Raw genomic sequence first — 20,745 nt, 5'->3', positions numbered from 1 at the left:
AGTTTTCTTGTTAGTTGAAGGATAAAAGGTAAACAGCTTAAAAGAACAGTCAGGAATTCTAGATTGTAGCTGATTTGCATTCTACTTTATATGTACACATACAGATGTAAACATTAATGCTTTTTTCATTTGCATTAGATAAAAATATAGACTCTGAATTGGAGATAGTAGGGGCTTTGTATTCAATAATGAAACTCTTAGATTAGACACATCCTTAAGATTGTATTCAAGTGCAAGTGGTTTATTTGGGAAACAAGGAAAACACTTACAGTAAATGGGGTGGGGAAGGAGCCAAGGAAGGGAATCAAGATATCTTCCACTGTGATTCATATTGCCTGATAAAAAGTGCTTTAACATGGCCCAAAGTACCAATCATAAACTGGGGGGGGGGGGGGGGGAAAGAATCACAGAGCATTCAGTGCATTATGCTATAGACTTATAAAATGTCAGATGACATTCAGAAACCCACAGAAATAGCACAGGAGAAATGGAAACTAATCTCCTGAGCTATCGTAAATTTTAAAATGCTGTAGATCGTGATTTATTCAATATAAACCACAAATGCATACTGCTATAGGTCTGCCAGTGATATATTATATAAGACGAATTGCACATGGAAGAAGCGACACTAATTAATAGCTTTCTGGTAACAGGCAAAACCAGCTCCAGTTCCATACAACACACTCCTCACTGAATTGGCAACTGTCCAAGAAGAAATCGTTACTGTACATAACAACCTCAGGAGAGGGGTAATTCCATCAGCCAGCAACATGCTGAAGATGGTAAGATTAATTAAATAGCAGCGACGATGATGTCAGTAGTAGTAATAGTGTTAACTGAGCTTTTACTTAACTTCTATTCACTTTCAATCTACTAAAAGTTTGGTCTTCCCAAAGAAAACTTTGACCTAGCAGCAAAAGAAACAGAGGCATGGAGAAGGTATGTAACTTTCCCCAAACCAGTGATTTTTTGTTTGGTTGGTTTTAAAGTTTATTTATTTATTTTGAGAGAGAGAGAGCGTGTGTGAGCAGAGCAGGGCAGAGAGAGAAGGGAGATAGAATCCCAATCAGGCTCCACACTGCCAGCATGGAGTGTGGGGCTCGAACTCACAAACCATGAGATCATGATCTGAGCCAAGATTGAGAGCCAGATGCTTAACCAACTGAGCTACCTGGATGCCCTCTCCCAAAATCACAGTTATTAAATGACAGAGCAACAATTCAACTCAGACAGTCTAACTCCATTCATAATATACCCTGGGACAGTGCTTTATAAACTTGAGCGTGCTAAGAATTACTTGAACAACTTGGTAAAGCACAGATTCCTGGGCCCCACTGTCTGAGATCCTGATTTGGGGAAGTCTGGGGTAGAGACCACTACAAGCTCCCAGCTGAAGCTCATGCTGCCAGCCAGCATTGTCAGCATAGTGAGCTTTAAGTGAGAGAGGCGTTTCATAACTGTCTTCACTGGGGAGCAGCCCAGAGGCTAGACACTCACCTGAGAAGCAAGATGTCCAGATTCTAAGTCAGGGGGTGCTGCCAGATAAACAAATATTGACAAATCTATTTCCCAGTTCCCTTGCACCTTAAAAGATAAGACAAATGGTCTTTCCACTATAAACCTGCTGTGTGAGCAGATTAAGTGCTATAAAACAAACAAATTCAGGTCAGTCTCAGATGTACCAGGTGATTAGGCTTGTATTATCTCCCAGAAGTATCCCTCAGGTTTCTGGGCAACTTTATCCCAATTCCTTTAACCCTGGATGGACCTAAGGTACAAGAGTTAGAAATGGTGCAGGCTCTGGAGGGTGATTCTTTTTTTTTTTTTTTTAATTTTTTTTTCAACGTTTATTTATTTTTGGGACAGAGAGAGACAGAGCATGAACGGGGGAGGGGCAGAGAGAGAGGGAGACACAGAATCCGAAACAGGCTCCAGGCTCTGAGCCATCAGCCCAGAGCCTGATGCGGGGCTCGAACTCACGCACCGCGAGATCGTGACCTGGCTGAAGTCGGACGCTTAACCGACTGCGCCACCCAGGCGCCCCTCTCTGGAGGGTGAGTCTAAAGGACAGCTTTCTCATGGAAATGAAAAAGGGTGGAAAGTAAGTGAATAAAAAAATTATTTTGAAATTTATCTCTTGGTTATCTTAGAATCAAAAGTGTTATTCAAACAAAACAATAAAAATCAGTAGCTATCATAGTCAGTCTTGCATTGTGAGTGATGTAACTGACATATATATTGTGCTGACTGTTGACAGGCACTCTTTTAGAACCTTATTACATTAACTCATTTATTTATTTATTTATTTATTTATTTACTTACTTACTTATTTATTTATTTTAAGTTTATTTATTTTGTGAGAGAGAGAGGGAGAGAGAGAATCCCAGGCAGGCTCCACCTGTCAGCACTGAGCCCCACATGGGGCTCAATCTCACAAACCATGAGATCACGACCTGAGCCAAAATCAAGAGTCAGACACTTAGCCACCATGCACCCCTACATTAATTCATTTAAATCAATAATTCTGTGATGTAGATTATATTATCATCTCCATTTTGCAGATGATGGATCTGAACCTCAGAGAAATTAGCTAACATCCAAAGTGATAAGTACTGGATAAGTCAGGATTCAGATGCAAATGGTCCAACTCCAGGCACCTGCTCTTAACTATTTGCCTCCCTTAGGACAAACAGGGTTCAAACTTCTTGGTTTCCAGGAAAGCAAACACAGTTAGGAGGTACTAAAGAAAAATTTTAGAGTAAATGGAAAATATAACTTCTGATTTCAGAGACTTTTTATGAATTAAAGGTAACTACAAAGGAAATAGAGCACAATGTAAGAATAAATATATTCAAGTGCTGAAGTGTAAAGTTATGAAAGATCAAGACAATAAATTAAGTGCACCAGTAAAACTGAATCATATTTTATTTTATTTTTTTTAAAGTTTACTTATTTACTTCGAGAGAAGAGAGAGAGAGATGGGGAGGGGCAGACAGAGAAAGAGAATCCCAAGCAGACTCCATACTGCCAGCACAGAGCCCAATGCAGCGCTTGAACTCATGAGATTCGAGATCATGACCTGAGCCAAAATCTAGAGCTGGACATTTAATGGACTGAGCCACCCAGGTGCCCCAAACTGAATCATATTTTAAAGGAAATATGGGAGTTGAATTGTTCCCATAAACAATATATAGGACATGGAAAGAAAGGAATTGATAGAGTTACAGCAGGGCTGAAGAGCTGGTCATAACTGCCAGGCAGAGGTTTTCTAAAAAGAAAAGTTTTCATACATAAGGTTAGAAGCTGATTAAATGGAATCAGGTATTAAGGACAGAATTCATAGCTTTGGTGCAATAACCATAAATAGTCACTTGTGATTTTAATCATGGATACATCACCCAAAAAAGAGTATCTTTTTTTTTTCAAGTTTATTTATTTTGAGAGAGAGAGTATGAACAGGAGAGAGGCAGAGGGAGAGGAAGAGAGAGAATTCCAAGCAGGTTCCGTGCTGTCAGCCCGACAAATGGCTTGAACCCATGAACTGTGAGATCATGACCTCAGCCAAAATCCAGAATCAGATACTTGACCAACTGAGCCACCCATGACTCCCCCCTCCAAAAGGAGTATCTTACCACCATTAATCAGAGGTAATATTCTAGAGAGATTCTGCAAAGAGGTCTGAACCACAGATAGTATGTAATGAATGTTTCAGATAGTTATACAAGATAAGCATACTCAGACGGAGATTAGCACACAGGATGTTTATTGGAGAACAATTTCCAGAATGACACCTACCTGTAGAGGTAGAGAGAGAAGCAGCATTGGGCATATAGAAAAGCTGGGTTGTGACATTGTCATGACAGAGGTTTCAGCTAATTTTTCAGGAAGCTGTACAATTAGGATGGCCCTTCTGAATTGCCCTAGTTGGAGGGAGGTGGCCTGTCATTTACAATTCCCACATCTACCAGTTGTTGGGTACAAACTACCTCCAGGAAGTGATTTTGCTCCTGGATGAGGCCAATTTTTAGAAAGGACAGACAAGAGAGCTGTGAGTGGGTGGGACTCCTTGCAAGGAAATAAGTGCTTCTGTTTAGAAAGCAACCTGCTAGTGCATCACAACATGCACAACAAGCAACTAGTTGTAAATTATCCGGATGATTTCTAGTCCTAATCACTTGGTAACCTGGTCATAGTAGGCAAGATTATTAGTGCATGCAATGATGATATTCCCACTGCCAGGAGATCCTGGGACTTAATGGGATGTGTTGTGTCATCTCTACTCCCTCAGTTAAAATGTATCCACCAGTAAAATACAACTTTTGTTGCATGAAACAATCAAAGCCTACAGTTAGGTGTCATACAAAACTTATTCTGAAGAGTAAGTGAATGACCTATGTCTCAGTCTATATTACAAAACAAGGCCTACAACTTTTCTTGATAATGTGTTGCGTGAAGATATTGATACAGTCTTTTAAGTGGATGTACACCCTGTGAGGATTAAAGAGTATTAGGGAGAATTTTGCCACAGAGTCCCGTAACTGGTGATATAGACTTCCTGCCTTTCAACTTACTTGGAGATACACCTGACAAAATTATTCAACTCAGCACAGTTGACACACATTAAGAGTTAAGAACATACACTCTGAAGGTATAATAAGCTGGATCCTACTTTTTTTTGGTTCCTTATTGGTTGTGTCATCCTGAGAAATTATGCAACATCTCTGTGCCTCATTTTCCCCATTTGCAAATGGGGATAATAATAGTACTTCTCTTGTGGAGATTCTGTGAGCCAAAAGAAGGGAATATACATACAGAATTGGTAACAGATCCTGGCATGTAGTATTAGCTACTATTTTTTATTATCGTTTGTCATTTTAGATGGAGATGTGTGACACTGTACATAGCCATCATTTATTTACCGAGCACATAGTATAAGATTTGTCATATCATAATTGTATTGCATGAATTATTACATTAAAACTTTAGAACAAGCTATTAGGCATTGAGGGTCACATTTTATAGAGGAAGAAACATATTCAAAGAGATTAAATAATGTTTCAGAGATAAAACTACTATCAAATAACAGAATGGAGGGGCGCCTGGGTGGCTCAGTCAGTTATTTGTCCAACTTCAGCTCAGGTTATGATTTCACAGTTCATGGGTTCGAGCCCCATTTCAGGTTCTGAGCTGTCAGCATAGAGCCTGCTTCAGATTCTGTGTCTCCCTCTCTCTCCCTGACCCTCCCCTTCTTGCATTCTCTCTCTCTCTCTCAAAAATAAATAAACTTAAAAAAAAAAAAACAGAATGGAGTTCTAACCCTGATCTGTTTTACAGAAAGCATTTACTTAAATTCTTTCATACTTCTGAGAGAGAAATGCTACATCTGAGCATTACTACCAAATTTTGATTTTGTAAATTCAAGGGCAAAACTAGTAAGTTGAAAGTTTCGTCTTCCTCTTCTAACCAGAACATTTAATAATATTATTTAAATTGTTAGCTTATACAATTGAAGATATTGCTAACCTTGGCTTTTTAGAAACAATAAACTAAAATATTATCATGGAAATACCAATAAGACCAAGCACTTCTACTTTACTCTTCCACTGTAGGACTGGAGTGAGGAAGCTGCACAAAATGCCAGAATGTTGTCAACACAGTGCGAATTAAGAGAGAGCAGCGCACCTAGGAGGCGAATTACAAGTAGGTATATGTCTACATGACTCACCTTGGTACTCAGAAGTCTTCAGTGATTGTTAAATAACCTGGCAAAGGTAAGTTAAGTCTTTTGGTATATTATATGGGCCCCATAAATGGCAGTAGATTGTGGCCCACTACACTTTTATTATTATCAATTTTTAAACTTGGATATTTCAGAATTTCAAATTCCAGATTCTGATCATCAGAAACAAGAATCAAAACTCTCAACATTATAGAATAGTTGAGTAATACAGTGATAACTGGATGGAGAGCTGGATAGCTGGAAGTTGTCTATTCTATGTAGTTATTTCAGCTACACACAACAATGCATTAGGGATATCTTTGGCTTTGAAATACTAATACAGATGATAGGTGAGTTATATTCAAGTCTACTGGGCTGTACATGTGAACAAATTTAGGTGCTCAAAAATGAGTCCATCTCATGACATAAATGTTAGGTGGATCATTGCTTGTTTCCAGAAAAGCCATTAATACTTCCTACACCAGTAGACATTATTAACATTTTTGAGATACTTGCTTGTTACAAAATATTTCAAAGATACTAATGAAACTTCCATATTTACAGGTTATTGGGCATCTTTGCCCAATATTGTTGACCTGTGAATTAGCAATATGAGTCTCAGAGAAAGGTAGATAATTCCTGAATACCATGTTTGGTCAAGAACCCACATCACCAGTGGATGGCTAAATGAGCAAATGTTTGTTTCATGGTCCTTGCATAATGAATACCTGTGGGTAGCTGTTTGCAAGTCACAGGCCCTGTTACAACACACAGGCTGCTTGGATTGGTTTCACCCTTCTCCATCAGCTTGGAGACTGAAATGTCGAGCTGATTTCCAAGCTTGCACATCATCTCCTACTGTCGACTTCTCACCAAACCTAAGTACCACAAATTCACTCATCAGTGGGAAAGATGATTGCCAGCAGAGATACAGCTGAGTCAGCTTTCTTTTTATAAGACATTGCTTAGATGATAAGAGAAACATTCGTAAAATGGAAGTGAGGAAAGTGTTCTTATATTTCCAGGTTTCATAGAGTATGACACAGACTGTTTTCTCCCTTTCAGATACTTTTTGTGGAGAAAATATGCATTTGACATCTTATGCTATCTCATGGTCAAATGTAATTGAAATCTGGTACAACGAATCTAAATATTTCAAGTATGGGGAATGGACGTCAATGGATAATGGCATAACAATTGAGCATTATACTCAGGTAACCTGCATTACTTGCAAATATACACATTGTTTAAATGACTATAAGCATGTGTGGAATATAGGTGACTGAGAAAATCATTCTACCTTTTCCTGCAAACTTACACTTGACCCACTGAGTTCCTGCTATCATTTGGAACACAAGGAAGTGTGATTCCCTCAATAGCTGGCTTGGAGAAGCTGCTTAACTGCTTAGTCTCCGTTTTTATAAATTTGATTTTCTGGAAGTTAACAAAATCATAAAACGTCACTTATATATTACATTTTTGATATTTGTAAAGAATGAAAATAACAGTACCTTATAATACAGAGAATCCTCTTCTTTCTAGTTTATTTTTATTGTAAAAAATTATATGTATATAGTATTATTTATATACACATATATTATGTATACATACATATATGACACATAATAATTATCTATATATGCATATATAATATATGTATATATTTTATAAAATTTGTCATTTTAGTTACTTTTAAATTATGCAGCATTAATGTTCAGTAGCATTAACTGTATTCAAATTCTTATGCAGAAATCACCGCTATATATCTTCAGAACTTTTCATCTTCCCAAACTAAAGCTCTGCACCTGTTAAACAACAACTTCCCATTTCCTCTGTGTCCAGCCTCTGGCAATCACCTTTCTACCTTCTGTATCTATGGATTTGATTACTCTAGGTACCTCATATAACTAGAATCATAAAAATTTTGTCCTTTTGTGTCTGCCTTATTTCACTTAGCATTATATTCTCATTTGACATCCATCCATGTTGTAGCATGTGTCAAAATTTTATTCCTTTTTAAGGCTGAATAATATTCCATCATATCTGTTTACCACTGGTTGTTTATCCATTCATCCACTGATGGGTATTTAAGTTGTTTCCAATTTTGGCTGTCGAGAATAAGACTAGTATGAACATTGGAGTTCAAATATTTGTTCATATCCTGCTTTCAATTCTTTTGAGTATACACCCCTAAGTGGAGTTGCTGGATCATATGGAAATTCTATGTATAATTAATTATTTGAGGAGCTGGCATATTGTCTTCCACAATAACTGCATTATTTCACATTCCCAGCAGCAATGAAGTTTCTGGTTTTTCACATCCACACACTGTATTCGTCTGCTTGGGCTGTCATTACAAATATCACAGGCTGGATAGATTAAAAAACAGAAATTATTTTCTCATAATTCTGGAGGCTGGAAGTCTGTGAATTTCTGCAGCATAGTTTGTGAGAGCTCTCTTCCTGTCTTCTTTTCACTATATCCTTGCATGGAGTTTCCTTTCCTTTCCTCTGCTAATGCTTGCAGAGAGAGGGGCGGAGTGGAGAGAGAGAGAGAGAAAGAGAGAAATAAAGAGAGAGTACAAGAACCAGAGCTAGCACTCTAGTGCCTCTAGTGCCTTTTCTTGTAAGGACACAAATCCTATCAGATCATGGTCCCACACTTATGACTTGTAAATTAATTCCTTAGAGATTCCATCTCTAATTAGAGCTGCTGGGTTAAATCGGGTTGTTTGGTTTCTTGTTGTTGAGTTATAAGAGTTCTTTACATATTCTAGGTATCTATCCTTAATCAGGTATAGGATTTGCAAATATTAATTCCTATTACATGGACTGCCTTTTCACTCTGATAATAGTATGCTATAATGAACAAAGATTTTTAATTTTGGTAAAGTCCAATTTATCTATTTTTTCCTTTTCTGTCTGTGCTCTTGGTGTCACATTCAAGAAATTACTGCAAAATTCAATATCATGAAGGTTTTTCTTTGTGTTTCCTTCGAAGAGTTTTTTATGATATTAACTCTTACACTTAGGTATTTGATCCATTTTGAGTTAGTTTTTTATATGGTATAAGGTACTGTCCATTTGCTTGTGTGTGGATATCTAGTTTTTTCCCACCTTTTCTGTCCCCCTTGAATGGTCTTGGCACCCTTCTTGAAAATCATTAGAACATACATGTGAAGATCTATATGTGGCATCTCTATTTCAGTTCATAGGTTTATCTGTCTATTGTTATGCCAGTGCCACTGTTTGCAGTAAGGTTTGATATTGGCAAATATAAGACTTCCAGCTTTGTTCTGCTTTTTCAAGACTATCTGCCTATTTAAAATCATAGATTTAATCACTTATAGATAACAATGCATAAATTCTAAGTAAAAGATTAGCAAGTAGAATTCTTATTTTAAGATTGATACCCTTGTACAAAAAGCGTATGTGCTAGGAATCCAAGAATGTTATAACATTAGACTATGTATTCATATAATTTACCTTATCAACAGAGGATAAAAATAAAATGGTCACCCCAAGAGCTAAAAATCTGACAAATTTGTGACATCAATTCCTGCCTTCTATTTCTTTCAGATAAAGGTAGACTAGACCCACTATTTACATCATAAGACCTTTAGTTTCATCATACTCAGATAATAATATTTCCTCTTCCAAACACTTAAAAATTTTATTGTTCAATTCGCACTACACACCTATGATGTAGAAAATGATATTATTATATCCCACTTTAAAAACAAAAAATTTCAAGATAGAAATCAAATTGGTAAATACCATACAACCAGAAAGTGGTAGAGATAGAATTTGAACTTGAGTCATTTTGCTTCAAAGGCCAATTCATAACTCTACACTATGCCTTTTCCCTGGTGATTAAGTAAATTTCCTCCTATGCTTTGATTTTTTTTTAATCTTTATTTATTTTTGAGAGAGGGAGAGAGAGACAGAGCAGGAGCAGGAGAGGGGCAGAGAGAGAGACACACACACCCACACAGAATCTGAAGCAGGCTCCAGGCTCTGAGCTGTCAGCACAGAGCTCGACACGGGGCTCAAACCCACAAACTGTGAGATCATGACCTGAGCTGAAGTCAGACGCTCAACCGACTGAGCCACCCAGACACCCCTGATTTTTTACATAACCACCAAGCAGTCTTCATCATGTTATCTGATTGTCCACATAGATTTGATAAGGGAATGAGCCAGGAATAGGGATGGTCACTAAGTGCGCATATGCATGTTTGTTGTCCAGACACATGGAAATCTTGCTATTTCTATGAATTCCTAATAAGTCATGCTCAAAGAATACTGGAAGCAAACATGTTTATTTTAAGCCATGGGTAACAATATTCGTATTTTAATCATTTAGCAAAACATCAAATTATTAATTAAGAACATCTCTTTGTCTTTACAGGTAGTTTGGGCCACTTCTTACCTCATTGGGTGTGGAATCTCATCATGCCCCAAAAGAATGTCAACTCAGTATCTCTATGTTTGTCACTATTGTCATGAGTATGTATTATACAGCTTTGTTTCACATAGCTGTTAGAAATATATCCTCCTTACATAATCCAGTTTCTCAAACATTACATAAGAAAACACAAATATTTCACTTCAGTTAAGCAGAACTTTAGGGACAAAATGTCATTTAGCCAATACCTAAAATATCACACATGTATTTTTATTTATATCATATTCATTTTAAAGTTTATTTATTTATTTTGAGTGAGAGAGAGAATGTGCGCAAGTTGGAGAGGGACCAAAGTCGTGGGAGAGAGAGAGAATCCCAAAAAGCTTGCACTGTCAGGCAGAGACTGATGGGGGGGTTCAAATTCACGAACTATAAGATCATGACCTAAGCTGAAATCAAGAGTCAGATACTTAACCGAATGAGTCACCCAGATGCCCCTATATCATATTTTTTAAATGAATTTATATCTCATTAGTAGAATGTCCAAAATCAAAGCTATTACCAGTAGTCTTGTTATGTGTTATTGATTAGCATAAGCAAAGAAACAATATTTACTTAAGCAATTCAAGAGTATATTTAGAATGCAAGGGCAGAAATATAGTGGAATATCAAGAGTAAACAAACAAAAATTGAAGTGTTCTCATGGTTAGCTTTTTAGTCTCTCAGTATATGTCTTTTCTTTAGAAATTAAATTTCCATGTTATCATGGTATGAGTACAATTCCCACAAGAGATAATATGATTGCTTCAGTGAAGAATAAGTGGACTCCTTTGCCCTATCAACTGTGGTTATAGAGTAAAATCAGTTTCAGACAATGATTGCAGAATCCCATAAGGGCACACTGTATGGCTCCAGTGGTAATTATGAAAAATTAGAGACTGTTCAGAATAGGATATATTCCCCCAATAGTTTACCACGAATATCTGTTTACATGATGTTTAACTGTTATCCCTCATTTTTGTTGCAAAATAAACGATGTTCAATATAAATCAGCAAAAACTATTTATCTGGTAATATGCTACCATATTCATACTTCAAATGAGGTCTCCACTATCAGTATAGATTCAATAGATATATTCATATAATAGCTCTATATGAGTTATTTTGTGGTCTTAATCATTTCTTGATTTCAGTAGTTAATATTTGTTATGATCTTATCTATGTAATTAGTATTGAAGGCAGTAAGATCTCTTTGCATCTACAACACATAAATTGTACTAAATCTTTGCTGGGGCTGGTGGTTTCTAGTGAATTTCTGACAATACACAAAAGTAAAACATACAGAGATGTGGTAGGATAATTTTCTATGGCAAAGATTAGCCCAACTGTCTGACAAAAATCCCTTCTTAAATTAAGTAATAATTTTCTTTTATAAAGTGAAATGTAGGGGTGCTTAGAGGGCTCAGTTGGTAGAGCATGAGACTCTTGATCTCAAGGTCATGAGTTCAAGTACCACATTGGGAATAAAGCTTAGTTAAAAAAAAAGTAGGAAGAAATAAAGTGAAATTCTAACAATTCAGATATCAAAGGGGGAAATTATCAAATAGAATACTGAACATTTATTTTATTTTCCAAGCATACTAAGAATTGGCTATCATCCACATTGTTTTGTTTTTTGTTGTTTTTTTTTTTAGATGTCTGCAGGTAAGACTGTCTTCTCTGAATTTCATATTAGCTTAGAACTAGAGACTCTCTCTACTCTCTCTCCCCCAACTCTGTCACTTTAGATTTAGCCATACTGAGGGACTTTCATCTTTTACAATGCTCCCTGTGTTTCTACACAAGCAGCAACATGTATCAAGTTTTTCATGACATCGTGCAAGATGAAGTTAGAACATCTCCAATTATACTCAAAATTTTCTTAACATCCTCTTTTACATGACTATTCATCAAGTCCTTATGAGTATAAATAAAGAAAAATGATGATTCTAAAGCTCTTCTGCTTGGTAAGATTTGACTGTTCATAGGCCCCAATCCTGTTAGAACTTGACTGTCCAAATAGGTGTAAATTGTCTGAAAACATTCTTGGGACCCCACAGTTACCTGTTATACATTCAAAAAGATTAATTTTCATCATTGTAAATCTAGAAATCTTAAACTGATCTTAAATATTATAATCATTATCTAGAAGTGGTTTTCAAAAACTGTTTTCAAAGTTTATTATAAAAAGTAAGTAAACTTTTATATGCATTGTTCAAACATCAATTTTATTACATCAATTTTTTCTTTATTCTGTTTTTAAGGGGCAATGATCTTGCCAAAAGGAATGAACCTTATAATGTGGGAAATCCATGTGAAGACTGTCCAAATGACTGTGAAAATAAACTTTGTAGTAAGTTTTACATTCAGTTTGCTTAATGTAGACTGTTGACCCAGGAGCCATGTGTCCTTAAAATTAAGCATTTGACAATATTGCACTTTTCTATAACTTTTATCTGAACCCTCTCACAGGAAAGATCAATATTGCCAAAGATCACTCTCCCAGAGTGACCAAGAAGATGATTGATTAAATCTATTGGAATGGAAATTAGAATGTCTAGGCCGAAACTCAAGTTCCCACCCTAAAGTTAATGACCCTAATAGGGGAAACCTGGATAAGATGTAAATAGAAGCATAAATTTTTCTGCGCTCTATAAAAAAGTTTCTGGGTTCTCTCATTGCAGCCTTGGAATTAGATATACTCTTTCAGGATACCAGTGTTCTCAGCTTTCTTGCTACTCCATAACTCCCCTACCTGCCTGACGACTTATTAGGGCAGGTAATTTCTTACTGAGTGATCTTTATTCTTCTATGTTCCTACTGACACATCAGAACGTATTAGACGATAGTCACACTGTCCCCTTACAATACTTCCTTTTCTTTCTTTTTTTTTTTTAATTTTTAATGTTTATTTATTTATATTTTTAGAAAGAGAGAGAGAGATGGAGCATGAACAGGGAGAGGGCCAGAGACAGGGAGACACAGAATCTGAAGCAGTCTCCAGGTTCTAGCTGTCACCACAGAGCCCAATGCAGGGCTCGAACTTGTGAACCACAAGATCATGACCTGAGCCGAAGTTGGCCACTTAACCAACTGAGCCACCCAGGTGCCCCTACTTCCTTTTAATTCTTAAATAAACCTTACCTACAACGTGTTATTCACTAAATGGCATCCAATTAGATAGCAAAAGTTCCTTTAGATGGCAAAGTTCCTTTTTCTAGAGCCTTCTGAAACAATTCCTTAATCCCTGAGGATAATGTTGATAAGAAAATTTTCAATAAGTTCATAGAGAAATAACTAACCCAGAAAAAAAAAATCTTTTAACTTCAGACTTGGAAAGCCAGAAGACTTATTTTCCTACACCTGACCAAGTCATTCTGTTTACTTTTATTAATTTTTTTAAAGTTAATTTATTTATTTTGAGAGAAAGAGAGAGTGTGTGAGCAGGGGAGAGACAGAGAGAAGGTGAGAGAGAGAATCCCAATCAGGCTCCGCACTGTCAGCACAGAGCCTGATATAGGGCTAAAACTCATAAACCATGAGATGATGACCTGAGCAGAAACCAAGAGTCAGACGCTTAACCAACTGAGCCACATAGGTCCCCCTATTTACTTTTAAAGTAAGGAAAATGGATTCTTTTTATCTGTCTCAAATTCTCTCTCTCTCTTGATAGATAGATGATAGATAGATAGATAGATAGATAGATATTCTCTTTCTCGTTTTCCTTTATTCTTTCTTTTTCTTCCTTTTGTCTCACTTTCAACTTCACTTTTTACACCACATTTCTGGAAAGAAATGTTGTTTGAGAAAGAAAATATCTACTAATTATCTATGTTTGGTGAATGGGGTACATTTTCTTAATCCAAAATGTAAAAGCAATGTCTATAGTGGGAAAAAAAATGTCTGAGAAGTAAAATGAGAGTAGGAAAGAGAAAGTATTCCTTAAGAAGGTTAAATCTATGACATAGAAGATGCATATCTTAAACCCTTTGATCACCTACAGATGCATGAGAAGATATGAAATATTGAAGAAAGATAGATATCTAAAATTGGCCACCCTGGAATGAAAACAAGCCTAAAAATATAAAGACCTGGATATGTAGGTATAATCAACTTAGTGTAATTCAAATAAATTTTATAAAAGCAAAATTCATGCTTATAAAATAGGGAAGTTATATAAATTAATATAGTGTATATAACAGTAGTAAAAGCAGTTAGTTCTAAGAGGGAAATTCATAACAATAAATACCTCTATTAACAACAGCTAAAAAAGAGCTCAAAACAACTTTACTTTATTCCTCAATTACAGAAAGAACAAACTAAGCTCAAAGTTAGCAGAAGGAAGAAAATAACAAAAATCAGAGTAGTAATAAATAAAATAGAGACTAAAAAGACAATGGAAAAGATCAATGAAAGAGCTGTTTTGTTAAAGATAACCCAGAAAAATCTTTAGCTTTAGTCACACAGAAGAAGAAGAAGAAGAAGAAGAAGAAGAAGAAGAAGAAGAAGAAGAAGAAGGAGGAGGAGGAGGAGGAGGAAGGGGAGGAGGCGGAAGGGGAGGAGGGGGAGGAGGGGGAGGAGGAAGAAGGAAAAGAAGAAAATAGAGGACTCAATTAAAAATAGAAATTAAAGAAGAGACATTATAACTGAGACATTATAAATTAAAGAAGAGACATTATAAATTAGAGACATTATAAAGAAGTGACATATACCACACAAACCAAAAAGAACATAAGAATGCTATGCACAACTGTATGGCAACAAATTAAACAACTAATTTGAAGAAATGGATAAATTCCTAGAAACATACAACTTACAAAGACTAAATTATGAATAAATAAACATGACCCCACCAAGACTGAATGACAGAATAATTATATTCTGTGAATATAATTATGTTCTATGAATAAGTAGAAACTGTGAACAAAGTACTAGGAAGTAGATTGAATCAATAATAAAAAATCTCCCAACTTAGAAAAGCTAGAGACCAGATGTCTTTACCAGTGAATTCTACCAAACATTTAAATAACTAATACCAATACTTCTAAAACTGTTCCAAACTCATTTTATGAGGCTACCATTACCATGATACTAATATCAGGTGAGAACACTGCAGTAAAAAAAAAAAAATTACAGTCCAATATATCTGATGAACATAGATGCAAAAAGAGCAACAAACTTTAGCAAAACAATTGCAACATACACTGAAAAAATCATACACCACAATCAAGTGGAGTTTATTCTATGGATACAAGAATGGCTCACCATCCACAAATCAGACAATGTGATATACCACACCAAAAAATGAAAAATAAAAATCATATAGCCATCTCAATAGATGCAAAAAAAGCATTTGACAAAATTTGACATTCTTTCATGATAAAAACTCTCAAACTGGGTATACAGGGAACTTACCTCGACATTATAAAGGCCAGATATGACAAGCCCACAAAAAGTATTATATTCAGTGGTGAAAAGTTTTTCCTCTAAGACCATGAATAAGAGAAGAATGAATACTCTTACCACTTTAACTCAACATAGTACTGGAAGTCCTAATAAGAGTAATTTGGCAAGAAAAGAAATACAAATAATTAAAATCAGAAAGCAGAAGTTAAACAGTCTCTATTTGATGACATGACAGTATGTATAGAAAACCAGAAAGACTCCACCAGAAAACTGTTGAAATTAATAAGTGAATTCATTAAAATTGCAGAATACAAAATCAATATACAAAAATCCATTATTTTAAGTACACTACCAACAAACTATCAGAAAAAGAAATTTAAAAAAACAATTGCATCAAAAAGAAAAAAACACCTAAGAATAAATTTAATCAAGGAGATGAAAGATCTATATATCAAAAATTTTAAGACATTGATGAAATATACTGAAAAAGGTACAAATAAATAGAAATATATTCCATGTTCATGGATTAGAAGAATTAATATATTTTTTAAATTTCCATACGACCCAAAGCTACCTATAGATTCAGTGCAATTCTTATCAAAATCCCAATGGTATTTTTTTAAGTTTATTTATTTATTTTGAGAGAGAGAGAGAGAGAATGAGGGAGAAAGAGAGAGAGAGAGCGTGCATAGGGGTGGGGCAGAGAGAGAGGGAGAGAGAGAGAATCCCAGGCAGGGTCCTCAACACTGTCAGCACAGAGCTGAATGTGGGGCTCAAACCCACGAACTGTGAGATCATGACCTGAGCCAAAATGTGTTGCTTAACTGACTGAGCCACCCAGGTGCCCCTTCAATGGTATTTTTCATAGAATTAGAATAAATAATCCTAAAACTTATATGAAACCACAAAAGACTCCAACTAGCCAAAGCAATCTTGAGACAAAAGAATAAAGCTATTGGTATCAAACTCCCTGGTTTCAAACTATATTACAAAGCTACATATAGTAATCGAAACAGCATGGTATTAGTATAAAAACTGACACATAGATCAATGCAACAGAATGGAGAGCCCAGGAATAATCCAACTCATACATGGTTGATTAATTTACAACAAAAAAGCCAAATACATGCAAAGGGAACAGACAATCTCTTCAATAAATGGTGTTGGGAAAACTAGGCAGTCATAGGCAAAAGAATGGAACAGGACCCATATATTACACTGAACACAAAAATCAACTCAAAATGGATTAAAGATTTGAACACTAAACCTGAAACCATAAAACTCCTAGAAGAAAACATGGGGGCAAACTCCTCAACATCAATCTTGGTGATGATTGTTTGGATTTGACACTGAAAGCAAAAATAACAAAAGCAAAAATAAACAAGTGGGACTGCATCCAACTAAAAAGCTTCTGCAAAACAAGGAAATGCATTAAGAAAATGAAAAGACAACCTATTGAATGGGGGAAAAACTTGCAAATCATATGTCTGATAAGAAGTTAATCTCCAAAATATATAAAGAAATTAGAAAGCTAAATTAAAAAATCAATTAAAACATTGTCAGAGGAACTAAATTGACATTTTTCCAAAGATGTCCATATGGCCAACAGGTACATGAAAAAGTATTTAACATCACATCATTTCCCCAGGGAAATGCAGGGATATAATGCATACCTGTTAGAATGGCTCTCATAAAAAAGACAAGAGATAATAAACGTTGGCAAGGGTGTGGCAAATAACAAACCGTTCTGTGAAGTTAAAGGGAATGTAAATGGGTGTAGTCACTATGGCAAATGGTATGGAGGCTCCTCAAAATATTAAAAAGTATAATTAACATATGATCTAGCAATTCTACTTCTGGATATTTATCTAAAAGAAACCAAAAACATTAACTCAAGAATGTTCTTGAGTTCTATGTTCTTTGAAGCATTACCTATAATAGCTAAGGCATGGAAACAACCTAAGTGTCCATTGACAGATGAATGGATAGAGAAAATATGGTGTGTGTGTGTATATACATATATATATACACATATATCTGTATATATGTGTACATATATATACATATATATGTATATATGTGTACATATGTATATATGTATGTGTATGTATGTATATATATATTCTCTGTATATAGTGTAGTATATACTATGTATAGTATACTGTGCATCTCTGTGTGTGTGTATGTGTGTGTGTATACACTATGTATACTGTTCAGCTATAAAACAAATGGAAGTCTTATCATTTACAGCAACAGGGATGGATCTTGAAGGCATATTCTAAGTGAATAAGTCAGATATAGAAAGACAAATACCATATGATCTCACTTACATGTGGAATCTAAAAAACCAAACACACAGATACAGATAAAAGATTGATGATTTCCAGAGGCCTTGGACATGCAGGGTGTGGATAATTTCATTTATGTGTTTGAGAAGTTTATCTGTTTCTTCAGTGATGGTGAATGTTTGAGATAATACGGTGTAAACATGCTTTGTCCTTCCAGCTAACCCCTGCCTCTACTATGATGAATACAATAACTGTAAGACACAAAAACGTAGTTTTGGATGCAGCCGCCAGTGGGTTCAACAGTTCTGCAAAGCTAGTTGTCTGTGTGACACGGAGATAAAATAATATATTTGCAACTATAATGTGCTGTTAGAAAATGTCTGCTGGATTACACCTTCTACCTTACTTTGCTTCTGTAGCTTTTGCTGAGTTTCATTTGGTTTTAATTACATGTGAGACCCTAATTTTTACTGAGCACATACAGGCATCAGTAGATTTACATCAATGCCACCCACTCCTGTCCTGATCCAACACTGGTTTAAAGTTCCTTACTACAGAAGTGAAGCGTCCAGCCCAACACCTGCCCCATGTTTAAATCATGTGACCTGTAGTTCTCAGGTTGACAAAATTCAACTCATGGTATAACTGGCCCCTTGACAATAACTTCGTATTTTTGCTATTAACTCCTTCCCCTGCTACCTCCTCGATGTTTGTCTTTCCTGCCCAACTAACATGCACTGTAATTCTTTATATCTTAACTTTACTTCTATTTTAAATTGATGATTAAAATAATTCACAAAGCAATCGAAGAGTCCAGTCTTATTACTTACAAGGCAAATTGCTTAATTGGAAGTGATTTAAATGTCTTATTGTTTGATATCTACATTTGTAAAGCAGGGGTGGAATTGTTTTCCTTAATTTAACAAAATATATATTCAGCACTGATTATATACAAAATATAATACATCTATAGAGGATATTGTCTCACTTATTTCAAATGCAGACATAAATATTAGTGAATCTCAACACTAAAGAAACCTGCTAAAGTGTATGACCACACAGAGATCCCAGCACCTGGTGTTTTGTTTTCAGTTTCAGTTTGTTCTTTTTTCCCCCCATAGATATGATCTTTCTTTCTAGAAGTTTATATAAAAGAAAATTCTCTAGGTTTTCATCATTGGTCATATCATGTGTAAGAAAGAGGCAGTAGAAACCAAGTTACTTTGAGGATGAGAACTGTTTGTGTGACCCCCAATGAACTTCATATGCTAAATATCTATAAGGAAATGTGACACAAATTATAATGCAACTTTTTGAATACTTCCCAACATCACTCCCATGACCAGAGCTTATCAGGAGTGTTTGTGCACACAGCAACACACTTACACATGGAAAGAAATCTCAGGGTAACTTCAGAGTCACTCTCATGATTGGACTCAAAAGCTGGAACACACTGTTCCATTAAAACTGCGTGTGTGTGTATGTGTGTGTGTATGCACACACACGTGTGCACATGTAATACTGAGGCATGTCCACAAGATCTGTGAAGCAAAGCTAGTAAAGAGCAGTATTGAGGACAAGTCTGATTAGGTTGTTGGATTCACAGTGGAGAGCAAATGGGCACAAAAGTTGATCTGATTATAGGGAAACCTAAAGAAAAGCCAGACTGAATGACTTTTATTTGATGCCATGAGCAAAGACAACACAGCCCTGATTCTCAATTATAAGAGCTCTACGATAAAAATTGGGTTCTATGCAGTTTTGTATGGAGACGTGTATAATAGAACAGTCCAAGATGTGCAGACTGACAACTGGTCCAAATTAGGGGTCACTGTGAATTTTCAAAATGTTCTCAAGGGTTAAGCAGTTTGGACAGCATTTTCATAACCATGTTTTTTCTAATAGGAAAGGGCATCATTGTTCCTTCACTGGTGAGAGCCCAGAGATCCCTGGACAGTTTAGGGATCATATATCCTGAACCATTGAATAATAGTGGGGATGTGGTATGTCTCATATTCTTAGATCAGCCTGTAACTCTCTCCAATTTCCCAGTATATTAAGGAATATTTATAATATGCTGGGAGTACTTAACAAAGAATTAACAAAGATGATAAAGACTATGACAATGGGGGCACCTGGGTGGCTCAGTCGGTTAAGTGATGACTCTTGATTTTGGCTCAGGTTATGATCTCATGGTTCATGAGTTGGAGCTCCGCATGGGGCTCTGTGCTGACAGCACGGAACCTGCTTGGATTCTGTCTCTCCCTCTCTCTGCCCCTCCCCCCACTCGTGTTCTCTTGCTCTCTCTCTCTCTCTCTCTCTCTCTCTCAAAAATAAATAGACAAACTTTAAAAAAAAGGCTGTGACAATGATTTTTCTAAATTTTCAAAAAAAATCACTTAAGTTACTTTTATATTTTTTCTATTAAAATTTATATTTAACTATATTAGATAGTTCAGCACAGAAGCTAGATAAAAAGTCAGCAATCAAAAAAGATGTTCTAATACATAAGCAATTTCTCCACCAATGTTTTTTCTTACTAATTTATACTTTACCTACATTTGTATCTCATTGACTTTGCAATCTTTCCTTTTGAGTTTTTCATCTCAACTTTTTTTTTAATTTCCAATATTTCCAAATGGTTATGATTTATAAACATTTGATCATTTACATTTTCATTGTGTATTTTTCTATAATGACATTTCTGTTTATTTCAAATGTTATTGACTTTTTAATAATTTAGCTTCCTTTGGCAAATGCTCTGTTGTTATCTTTCTCTCACAACATCAGAAGATAACTTTGATATACTGAAAATTTCCCCATATTTCTTAGTTTGGGTAGTTAAGTCTGCAAAGATCAGATAGGGCTTTGTCTTCCATTTTTTCA

At 35.6% G+C, this 20,745-nt stretch overlaps 1 protein-coding gene across 2 annotated transcripts in view; it reads left to right on the top strand.

Moving 5' to 3' along the window:
- Positions 1-18,663, top strand: part of CRISP1 (cysteine rich secretory protein 1) — a 31,600-nt gene extending 12,937 nt beyond the window's left edge. For both annotated transcript variants that reach the window (XM_030315698.1, XM_030315697.1), the window contains exons 3-8: positions 654-782; positions 5,610-5,700; positions 6,785-6,933; positions 10,130-10,227; positions 12,430-12,518; positions 18,077-18,663. In XM_030315698.1, coding sequence (XP_030171558.1) covers positions 654-782; positions 5,610-5,700; positions 6,785-6,933; positions 10,130-10,227; positions 12,430-12,518; positions 18,077-18,204 — 684 coding nt within the window. In that variant the 3' untranslated portion in view covers positions 18,205-18,663. The remainder of the gene's footprint in view (positions 1-653; positions 783-5,609; positions 5,701-6,784; positions 6,934-10,129; positions 10,228-12,429; positions 12,519-18,076) is intronic.
- Positions 18,664-20,745: the final 2,082 nt, after the last annotated feature.

This window comes from Lynx canadensis, chromosome B2, assembly GCF_007474595.2.
Source record: "Lynx canadensis isolate LIC74 chromosome B2, mLynCan4.pri.v2, whole genome shotgun sequence".
In the NCBI taxonomy this organism is placed as follows: domain Eukaryota; kingdom Metazoa; phylum Chordata; class Mammalia; order Carnivora; family Felidae; genus Lynx; species Lynx canadensis.
The sequence above is the reverse complement of the archived record's forward strand: the minus strand, read 5'-3'. Positions and strand labels throughout refer to the sequence as shown.